Source organism: Triticum dicoccoides, chromosome 1A, assembly GCF_002162155.2.
Source record: "Triticum dicoccoides isolate Atlit2015 ecotype Zavitan chromosome 1A, WEW_v2.0, whole genome shotgun sequence".
Classification (NCBI taxonomy): Eukaryota; Viridiplantae; Streptophyta; class Magnoliopsida; order Poales; family Poaceae; genus Triticum; species Triticum dicoccoides.
The window spans coordinates 604753447-604765079 of record NC_041380.1 but is presented as its reverse complement, the minus strand read 5'-3'; the positions used below and the strand labels follow the sequence as shown (position 1 = coordinate 604765079).

General features: G+C 42.8%; 1 protein-coding gene and 1 pseudogene across 2 annotated transcripts; one reads left to right on the top strand and one right to left on the bottom strand.

Annotated features, from left to right (window-relative positions):
* Positions 1-1207: 1207 nt before the first annotated feature.
* On the bottom strand, positions 1208-11409 carry LOC119295159 (V-type proton ATPase subunit C-like). Of its 2 annotated transcripts, none has more exons than XM_037573516.1 (11): positions 11181-11409; positions 11019-11087; positions 10818-10945; positions 10628-10727; positions 9992-10059; positions 9724-9865; positions 9277-9393; positions 8955-9080; positions 7910-7993; positions 7675-7754; positions 1208-1307 (listed from the first exon to the last, which is right to left on the bottom strand). In XM_037573516.1, exons 1-11 carry the CDS (start codon positions 11307-11309, stop codon positions 1208-1210), a joined length of 1143 nt encoding a protein of 380 aa, XP_037429413.1. In that variant the 5' UTR covers positions 11310-11409. The 2 variants fall into 2 exon arrangements, with proteins under 2 accessions (XP_037429413.1, XP_037429404.1); XM_037573507.1 differs by lacking the exon at positions 1208-1307 and adding an exon at positions 7192-7586 and having other exon boundaries at positions 11181-11407.
* LOC119295140 lies at positions 2831-5939 on the top strand (annotated as a pseudogene).
* Positions 11410-11633: the final 224 nt, after the last annotated feature.

Sequence of the window (11633 nt, the reverse complement as noted above, 5' to 3'; positions counted from 1 at the left end):
ATGTATTGTATATTCGTATTGTATCTTTGTACCACCGGTGATAGCGCATGCCACACAGTTTCGTCTCATAAAATAAAAGTATCCTGCTATGGCATACCCATTAATTGTGTAATATTATTTGAAACTATTTGGATTTCTTATGCCACGTAATGTGCAACGTCCCCTTGCTTGCTTAGATGGTTGTTTTGGATCATAAGATGTATGGACTGATTTTGCTGAAGTACGTTTTTAGTACCTTTCAGCGAAATGTATTTCCATGTATGATCAACTTCTTGTTAGATACTCCCTCCGTTCCAAAATATAGACAATTTTTGACAATCATCGTGTCAAAAATGATCTTACATTTTGGTACCAAGGGAGTAGAATTTAGTGAAAACAAAACTTTGTATTAATGTTTACTAAATGTCACTTTGTATTGGTGATCATCAATGTTGTCACGTATTGATGAGAGGCAAAACAACTATCAACTACTCCCTCCGTTTCAAAATATAAGACCTTTTAGAGATTTCAATACGTGATACATACGAATTCATCGATTTTACTTCGTGTAGTCCGCATTGGAATCTCTAAAAAGTCTTATATTTAGATCCAGATGGAGTATTTCAAAGGCAAGTAATGAAGAGAACACTTCCTTCAATACAATCTCTGCTCCCAGCATATTGAACTTTTCGATTTGTAAGTATGCAAATTTGTGTATTTGATTTTTTGGCTGACCAATACAGATTACAATCAACAAGGGGACAAAGAGGTCGTCTACTTGTCAAACAAATTCACACCAATGAACAACATAACTGTTTATATTACCCAGCTTATTCACCTTGATTTTATTATTATAGATTCTGGTTACTCAAAATTACAATAATGTACCCAGTAATACAACACTGCACAAAAAGTAAACAGTTGCAATAGTGTAGCAGAACAAAAAAAAAGAGAAGTCCCACTTTGTGCCAGGATACGTTCAAGGGTTCTCCGAAACACTATTATTTATCGACGTGGATCATCTACTACAGAAGTATAAACCGAAACCGACATACCACGAAAGAATTGGTGTCACAAAATAATATACTCCCTCCGTCCCAAAATTCTTGTCTCAGATTTATCTAAATACGGATGCATCAAATCACGTTTTAGTATTAGATACATCCATATCTAGACATATCGAAGACAAGAATTTTGGGACGGAGGGAGTACATCAAACACCCTCAGCTCAGACGAAGTTTATGGTGAAGGAGACATAAGGGTGGGACTCTGTCTCGCCTCCCAGGCCAGCAGCCATGCCCACGTCGTCTTCGGATCTCCAGTAGCTGCTGTAATTCGAAGTTTCTGTTAGCCAAAGACATGAGCAGGCTGCGAGTAGCAACCGCCAATGGACTGCAGGCCAGGCATGGAATTTACCTGTTGGCATTGCCGCATAGCCCTTTCAAGATGCTTCTTACTTTCTTCTCGCTCTTTGTAGATGGTGCTAGGACAACAGACTGATACAAACACAACGGGGATCAGAGATGACCGTGTTAAGACTGACTATCATAGAACAGCAAGGTAAATTACCATGAACAGCGCAGTTGTCTGTTGTAAAAACTAGTTACAGATCAGATGTGAAAGATAAAGCTGGCTATCAAATAACAGCCAGGGAAATTTACCAGGAACCGTACAGGCAGACCATATCTCAGAATACTCTCTACGAAGACACGAACAGCAGAGAAATGCATCCAGGAGCTAAATACCTAGAAATATAATACAGGAACCGTTAGAACAGATATTTATTGATAAAGAAGCAAATAAACTTAGCAAAACCATGATTGCCCAGCAACCAAGCAACTAAAGCCCAATATTCTACATGTACACTCTCATGAGTTAAGTTCTGCCATGATGACCACTAGGAGTAGCACTGCCATACACAGACAAATAACATCACAGTAGTGTTCCATCAATAGACAAGCCGGTCCGTTTTGCTTATTACTACAATTTTATGAGAATGGGCACATGTTAAAATTCCGCAGAGCTTTAACTGAAGATGCCAGTTCAGAGCCTGACAGAGCCCGCGCCACCGCGAGGAGAGGAAGCCACGCCCCTGCCGTCCGCGCGTGGGCTTAGCCCGGCCGCATCCTCCGGCAGCGGCGAGGGGTTGGTGGCGGTGAATTGGCGTCCGCTCGTGTCGCCCCTGTCTATTGCATGCTAGTAGTATAGTAAAAGCAATTACACCAAAAAAAAACTGTGTGAACACATTTTTTTAGAGAACTAATTTGAGATAGGTGTAGATTAGGGTCTTTGGGCGACGGCGCTTCCAACAATGATGATGCCGGAGTTCCAGCCCCATCTCAGCATTGCTTGCAGTCAAGGTTGTTAGAATTGCGATTATGAATCGGATCGGAGCTTCAATTGTAGGATCGTAAATCATAGAATCTTCATGATCAGGATCATAGAAGCGTAGATTCTACGAACCAAATTGTAGAATCAAAGGGGTTAGTTTGGATCGTAAAGCCGTAGAATTGTACACGAGAATCTCGATTATGACAACCTTGCTTGCAGTGCCGTTGTTTTTTCTTCTTATGTTCCTGGACACCTGTCGTTCCAGAGAATGTCCACGCGTAACGCGTTGTACTCTGTTGCATATTTCAAACACTGCGACAAATTCCATTGGGGTTAGTAGGCAATCACCATGGAGTATGATTCAAAGTCTTGCCCTGGTCAAAAAGGATGCGACGGCAAAGGTCTACTTTTTTCTTTTCTTTTTGAAAAGGTGGCACACGCGTTCATAACATAGAGCAAATGCATCTAGCAAACACACATGACACACCAGCACAAGACTCCATTAGCCCAGGCCAACGCCATGGCTGCAGCCAACAAGTTGCTCTTCCTAATCATCATCATCTTAGCTATAGCCTCCTCCGTCCACAGCGCCACCGAAAGATCCAACGGGAGCTGCGTCCCGGCCGAGAGGGCCGCGCTGCTCTCCTTCAAGGCCGGCATCACAGGCGACCCGGACGATCGCCTCGTCTCATGGCAGCAAGGTGCGCACGACTGCTGCGGGTGGAGCGGCGTCACCTGCAGCCGCCGGACAGGCCGTGTCGTCAAGCTCGACCTCCGCTACGATTATCCAATCCCAGTATATGATTATCTATCTTACCCTGAAGACTACTCGATTCGAGGACAGGTATCTTCTTCGCTGCTTGCTCTCCGACGTCTTAAGCATCTAGATCTGAGTGGGAATATTGTCCTAGGAGATGCAAAACCTATGCCAGAATTCCTGGGCTCTCTTCAGGGTTTGACGTATCTCAACCTCTCAAACATGGGTTTTCATGGTAGAGTGCCACCTCAGCTTGGCAACCTCTCCAAACTGGTGCAACTCGATATACATGGCTACATCAACACTGGTCGTCTCTACTCAGATGATATATCTTGGTTAGCGCGCCTCCAATCGCTACAACATCTTGACATGGGCTCCATCGACCTCACTCGAGTCCGTGACTGGGTTCATGCGGTCAGCGCACTTCCCAATTTGGTTGCACTCATTCTTGATGCCTGTTGGCTTGAGGACAATAATGCTCCATCGTCACTTGTAGGCCACAATTTTACGCTTCTTGAGGAGCTCGACCTCTCTTATAACCATTTCAAAGGTTCGGCGGCATCCTATTGGTTCTGGGATGTAACCAGCCTCAAGAGCCTTAACCTAGAGCATGGTGAATTATCAGGCCCGCTTCCTAACGAGTTGGGTAACTTGACCTTGTTAGAGACATTTAACATAGGAAATAACAACATCCGGGGGATGATACCAGCAACAACGCAAGCTATGTGTAATCTGAGGTCTCTAAATCTCAACTTCAACATCATCGGTGCGGACATAACAAAGGTGATACATAGGATACCCAACTGTTCTTGGAATAAACTGCAAGAGCTGAGTTTGGACTATGCCGACATCACTGGCGCGACATTACAATTTGTGTCAAACCTAACTAGCTTAACCATGCTTGATGTCAGTGACAACCAATTGAGCGGTTCAGTGCCCGTGGAGATTGGCGCGCTTACAAATTTGACTGACTTATACCTTGGATACAACAACTTGAATGGTGTGATATCAGAAGATCATTTTGTTGGTTTGATGAATTTAAAGTCCCTTGACTTATCTGATAATAATTTGGAACTCAATATTGACTCGCATTGGGTGCCTCCGTTCAACTTGCATCGGGCATCATTTTCCTCTTGTCATCTGGGACCCCAATTTCCAAAATGGCTTCAACTGCAAGGGAGCATCAACGACCTTGATATTTCAAACACAAGTCTAGTTGGTAAGATCCCAGATTGGTTTTGGACTACCTTTTCTGAAACTAGATATTTTGACATCTCCTTGAACCAGCTTAGCGGTGAGTTACCACTCAATCTGGAGTTCATGTCAGTGATCACTCTATCAATGCAATCAAATCTACTCACTGGTTTGATACCCAAGTTACCAAAAACAACTGAGGTATTGGACATATCCCATAACTCTTTAAATGGGTTTGTGCCAAATTTCCAAGCTCCGCATTTGGAGGTTGCAATTCTGTTCTCCAATTCTATAACCGGGACTATTCCAACGTCAATTTGTCGACTGCGACAATTGCGGGTCTTAGATCTTTCGAACAATCTGTTTTCAGTGGAACTTCCTAATTGTGGCTGAAAGGAACTGAAACAACGGAACCCATCTAGCAACAATTTTTCAAGAGTCAATTCAGTGAGTTCTTTCAGTTTGAAAATCACTACTCTTCTTCTAAGCAACAATAGCTTTTCAAGTGGATTTCCTTTGTTCCTACGACAATGTCCAAGTCTTATTTACCTCGATCTTGCTCAAAACAGATTCATTGGAGAGTTACCTGGATGGATTAGTAAAGCAATGCCTGGTTTGGTTATGTTACGGTTAAGATCGAACAATTTGTATGGTCACATTCCAATGGAAATGATGGAACTCCATGCTATTCGTATTCTGGATCTATCCAATAATAACTTTTCTGGGACCATACCGCAGTATCTAAAAAATTTGAAAGCTTTGACTGGCACTGTAATTGCTAGTAATACAGTATTTGATGATCCTTTCAAAGAAGTATACGAAGAAAAATACTCATTCGTGGATATGGAACTGCATTATAATGATAGCATCTCGATGGTGATGAAAGGGCAAGTGCTTGAGTATGGGGAGAATATTGTATATTTGATGAGCATTGATTTATCTTGCAACAGTTTGACTGGAGAAATCCCAGAGGAACTAAGCTCCCTTGCTGCTCTCATAAGTTTGAATTTATCATCGAACTTGTTGAGTGGAAATATCCCATATAAGATTGGGAACCTTCGATCGTTGGAGTCTCTTGACCTGTCAAAGAACAAACTTGGTGGTGAAATTCCTCGGGGCTTATCGGATTTGACATACCTGAGCTATTTAAACTTGTCATACAATAATCTGTCTGGAAGGATACCCTCAGGGCATCAACTAGACACCCTCAACACAGATGACCCAGCTTCTATGTACATTGGTAATCCTGCTCTTTGTGGACATCCAGTTCCAATGCAATGTCCTGGTCCGCCAACCAACAGAGATCCAACAAGGTTGCCTGAAGATGGCTTGTCTCAAATGGATTTTCTTCTTGGATCAATTATTGGTTTTGTGGCGGGCTCTTGGATGGTGTTTTGTGGACTTCTCTTCATGAAGAGATGGAGGTATGCTTATTTCGGGCTACTCGACAAGCTATATGACAGGTTGTATGTCATCTCTGTTGTTACTTGGCAAAAATGGTTCGGACCACGGGTGTGAATTAAGCAAGAACTACCAAAGATACCGCTACAAGATTAAGGAGCCTGGAAAACTTATTGCTATATTGTATTGTCAAACATGTCGCCATTTAGAACTTATTGATGTATTGTATTGTATCTTCGCACCGTTGGTGGTGTTGTGCGTGCCACACGGTTTTGTCTCATAAAATAGATGTATTCTGCTATGTCATACCCATTAATGGTGTAATATTATTCAGAACTACTTGGATTTCTTATGCCACGTAATGTGCAAGGTCCCATTGCTTGCTTAGATGGTTATTTTGGATCATAAGTTGTATGGACTGATTTTGCTGAAGTACGTTTTTCTTACCTTTCAGCGAAATGTATTTCCATGCATGAGCAACTTCTTGTTAGATACTCCCTTTGTTAAGAAATATAAAAGGGTTTAGATCATTGAAATATAACGCTCCTATATTTCTTTATGGAGGGAGTAGAATTTAGTGAAAACAAAACTTGTATGAATGTTTTCTAAATGTCACTCTGTATTGGTGATCGTCAATGATAAGAGGCAAAACAGTTATCAACTATTTCAGAGGCAACAGGCAAGATAGTAATGAAGAGAACACTTTCTTCAATACAATCTCCTATTGAACGTTTCAATTTGGAAGTATGTATTTCAAGGGATGGCACCCGCAGGATATGGGTACGGGTGGAGCTACCCCATACCCTTACCCGTCCGCCCTGAGTTTACCCATCACCCATACCCATACCCGTCAAGGGTACAATTTTTTCCCATACCCGTCACCCGACAGGGTATATGGGTACCCACGGGTAAAAATACCCACTTTTACAAAACATCAATTGAGTAGAAAATAGTTGTAAAAAGAAACATATAATCATAAATTATTAATAGCAACACATTTTAAACAACAATGTACAACAACATATTGTAACAACAACATATTCTCATAAACAAAAATACTTGCCTATAAAGTGACATATAAAAATGTTAAACAAGAACACATAACCATAAATAACAACACATATGCATACACTTTAACTTCACGAAATCATGATAAATTATAGAGATCATTTGAATACACATTAGAGTGATTAGGAAGGGAAATGAATACATTGGGATATTAACGGAAACCCACCTGTCAACATTTTAGATGGGTACATGGGTATGCGGGCATGGGTTATACGATCCCATACCCGTACCCTCTCTACCCCATGGGTGTGATATTTTCCCATTTAAGTACCCATGGGTAATTTTTTGTCCCATACCCTTACCCTAATAGGGTTTTTACCCATAGGGTACGCGGGAAACGGGTACCCATTACCATCCCTATCTGAGGGTATTTGTGTATTTGATTTTTTGGCTGACCAATACATATTACAACCAACAAGGGGGCAAAGAGGTCATCTACTTGTCAAACAAATTCACACCAGTGAACAACATATGTTTATATTACCCAGCTTATTCACCTTGATTTTATTATTATAGATTCTGGTTACTCAAAATTACAATAATGTACCCAGTAATACAACACTACACAAGAAGTAAACAGTTGCAACAGCATAGCAGAACAAAAAAAGAGAAGTCCCACTTTGTGCCAGGATACGTTCAAGGTTCTCTGAAAGACTACATTATTGATCGGCGCGGATCATCTACTACAGAAGTATGAACCGAAACCGACATACCATGAAAGAATTGATGTCACAAAATAATATACATCAAACACCCTCAGACAAAGTTTATGGTGAAGGAGACGTAAGGGTGGGACTCTGCCTCGCCTCCCAGGCCAGCAGCCATGCCCACGTCGTCTTCGGATCTCCAGTAGCTGCTGCAATTTGAAGGTTCGGTTAGCGAAAGACAAAGAGAAGGCTGCGAGTAACAAGGCCAACAGACTGCAGCCTAGGCATGTAATTTACCTGTTAGCATTGCCGCATAGCCCTTCCAAGATGTTCCTTACTTTCTTCTCGCTCTTTGTAGATGGTGCTAGGACAACAGACTGATGCAAACACAACAGGGATCAGACATGACACTGGCTATCATAGAACAGTAAGGTAAATTACCATGAACAGCGCAGTTGTCTTGTATAAACTAGTTACAGATCAGATGTGAAAGTATAAAGCTGGCTGTCAAATAACAGCCAGGGAAATTTACCAGGAACCGTGCAGGCAGACCATATCTCAGAATACTCTCTACGAAGACACGAACAGCAGAGAAATGCATCCAGGAGCTAAATACCTAGAAATATAGTACAGGAACCGTGAGAACTGATATTTGTTGATACAGAGGCAAATAAACCTAGCAAACCATGATTGCCTAGCAACCAAGCAACTAAAGCCCAATATTCTAGGCATTTTTCTGAAATAACTATCAACAATCATGTGATAGCATTATATCTACTATAGTTATAGACTCATCAGTTAACTTCTGCCATGATGACCATTAGGAGTAGCACTGCCATACAGAGACAAAAAACAGCACAGTTTTGCCTACTACTACGATTTTTTGAGAATGGGCAAATGTTAAAGTTCTGCAGAGCTTAATCAAATGAATAGCAGCCATCATTTGTAGCTTTAAACTAACAATCACGGATCAGAAAACAAAGGGGATGCATCCCAATCTGTTTAATGAGTTGACCACCATATGATTTCGCCCTAAACAAGGATGCACCGGTGAGAAAATAACAGTATGCCCCAGATTCCAGTATGCCATTAAGTCACAACTCAACTATTGTCCTTATTTATAGTTTTAACAAAAAATAATGAAATTCAGATTAAGCATGATTTGATCACACCATGATCTGATCTTCAGACTACCACTGAAGAAAATCAAATAACCAATTAACAACAACAACAACAACAAAGCCTTTGGTCCCAAACAAGTTGGGGTAGGCTATCAAATAACCAATTAACCAGTGAACAAATTCAAAACATTACTGTTCAGGCTTGCAGTTTAACTAGAAAAAATTTCAAAGGGTTGTGGAGGATAACAGAGTAAATAGATGAGGAAATTACAATAGGATCCAACCGAGAGCTGGAGAGTAGTTCAAAATGGGTGAGTTTTGATGAAGAACATCGGTGCAATCAAATGAAATATTTGAATGACTTATTTCTACAGTATCTTTTGCAAATGAAATGAACTAAGGTCATGTGGTTTGATGAAGAACATCGGTGCAATCAAATGAACTAAAGACATGTACCTCACTGTAGCTTGCATAGCACCATTGCAATAGAGAGGTCCTCATAACTTCCTGGTCTTGCAGCAGCTTTTCTAGCTCTTGCTTCCGACTCTCCTGTGCTTCAGGACTATACTCAAAATCACGGATCTGAAATCAAGTGTGAAATAGAAGTTAGTGGATGACAAAACAGTTATGAGAGAGTGATAGATACCAACTGACAAGATTAATTTCAGGCCAGCTATCAGGAGTTATACCAAAGGCTACATGGAGTATTGCCACCATGCCAAATTAAGGTTAAATGCAAGCAATGGTTTAAAAGGAAGGATCAGGGCAACAAAGTTACCTGGAAACCTTTCTCACGAGCATGGACCTTAAAGTTGTCAACAACCTTGGCAAATAATGTTACAGTGTAGAGAGCATACTCATTATCCTCGTAAAGCTTTTTTGACGACCTTGGAACCTATATAAACAATAATTAGCTCAAAGGAAAGAATCAACTGAACACAGTCACAAATTAGGACAACTTGAAAGCTCCTCATAAGGGCAAAGTAAATAGCATCCGGATAAACATGTTGCAAGTCAAATGTATCTGGAATTTGATAGATTTCTGTGATGGAGAGTTCTCATGATAGCATTAACGCCAGAAATGGTGAACCAAATAAACACTCTTGGTTTTAATTGAGCATCCACAAATAAAATATACAATTGCTGAAATGAACCATGGCATGAAAATAGTTCAAACGATGATTTATAAGAGACATTATCAGTATTCAAAGGCTTCTGAACTTACCACAAATGTATCAAGTGACTCGTAGCTCGATAACCAGTCTTTTTGGGAATACTTTGGCACAATAGAAAGGAGTGTCACTAGATGTTCCGAAGTGACCATATCCTCTGGCTTTATGAGGTTGGAAAGGTCACGAACTGCTAAACTGCCATACAAGAAGAAGCAATCACTCAGAGTAGGACTCAAGGCAAGCAACAACGTAGCATAATACCAGGTACCAAGCATGTCCCTCCCTCTAGAGCTAGTCACAAAGTATGGTGAGAGGATTTACCTTCCAGTTTGCTTCCTGTTGATTGCACCAAGCTGGCTCTTAACATTACCGTATTCAGCAACTCTAACCTGTAAAGGGGCATATTCAGTCCTTCTGTAAATGTAACATACAACCAGAACACTTATTTGCATCTATGAGCACAAAATAAAACGAAGGTCTGTATAAAACCAAGACAGCACTTGTGATGAGGGGTGGAGACTAATGACAGGAAAGATCGATGTAGTATTTCAGTTATAATTACTTCAATTTATTCCTTTCATTACTGACAAAATGTGGCACCAATTCCCTAGTTTTTTGCATCATGAACATTATGTGGCAATTCAGTGCCAGAAAAAGGGACAGAAGACTAAATAAATACTGATGTAACTAGCTGCACAAATAGGTAGCTAGCCGGAACCAAACAGACCCAAGACAAAACAGGAAGTGAGCTACATCCAAATCTACCAATTTAGCGCTGAGGGCGGAATGTAACTGTTAAGCAACACTGTCCAAAATACAGTACCCAGCTAGCGTAGCTAATGCAGTGTTAAGTTGCTGCCAATGTTCCAAAATCTTACTGTCATCCATGCGTAATTTGGTCAGTGTGGAAAGGAACTGGACCAAAGAAGAGAGAGAGAGAGAAGCAGAGTTAGTTACCTTCATGTCGTCCTCGATCTTGGCGACCTGGGACTGGATGCTGGCGACGGTCTCCTTGAGCGGGGCGTTGACGGGGTACTTGCCCTCGTCCCACACGAACCTGCATCCATCCATCCTCTACAGCGTAAGCAAGCGGTGGTAGGCAGATGAGGAATGTAAGCAGCAGCACTGGGCACAGGTCGAGACGGACCTGGTGAGGTAGCTGTCGACGGGGACGCCGTCGACGGTGAGGGTGCCGGGCTCGACCCCTCCGGCGCGCTCCAGGTCCTCGATCTGCCGGCGGATCTTGTGGGAGACGCCCTCGATGAAGATGTTGGACTGCAGCCAGAGGCCGGATCAGGCCGGGGCCAAGAAGAGGGGTGGGGGCAAGATCGGGATGGAAAGCAGGTACCTTGACGAGGTCGTCGCTGAGGGCGAGCAGGGAGTCGAGCGTGCCGGGGCGGAGATCCGGGACGGTGAACTGCGCGCGGAGGCCAGGGGAGTCGAGTCAGTCAGGGGCAGGACGATTGAAGGGCGGCGGAGGAGGAGGAGGAGGAGGGGATGGGAAGCTTACGCGGTAGAGCGGGGTGTCGAAGGAGTGGCGGGAGATGGCGTCCTGGAGGCGCGCCCAGAGGGCGGTCTTGCCGGCGGCGACGTTGTCGTCGGCGACGGGGAGCGCGGCGATCCAGTACCGCGTCGCCATGGTCGGTCGTCGCCGGCGAGGGGGAGCGGGAGGGGGGGTCGTCGGCGCAGGGGAAGGTCGGCTGGATTTCGATCTCCTCTCCTCTGCTCTGCTCTTGTGTGGTGGTGGATCGGGGACGGAAGAGGCGACGGCGACGTGGCCACGTGTGCCCGTCACCTCGACGTGGACGGGGCCCACCTGTCTGTCACTCCTCTCCTGACTCATGTCCAGGCAGATCAACAAGACAACAACCTCTTGCCCAAAATTCACAAATTCATCCACAAAAAAAGGTGAAGGGTGGTTGAATGTGAATGAATAAAAGCAAAAAAAGTAGTAATAATCTAC

Bases quoted from the DNA above. Each gene is read 5' to 3' on its own strand.
- LOC119295159 (XM_037573516.1), bottom strand. From the start codon at position 11,309: ATGGCGACGCGGTACTGGATCGCCGCGCTCCCCGTCGCCGACGACAAC. The intron at 11,088-11,180 runs GTAAGCTTCCCA...CTCCGCGCGCAG, and splicing joins TCGACACCCCGCTCTACCGC to TTCACCGTCCCGGATCTCCG. The intron at 7,994-8,954 runs GTACATGTCTTT...CTATATTTCTAG, and splicing joins GCTATGCAAGCTACAGTGAG to GTATTTAGCTCCTGGATGCA.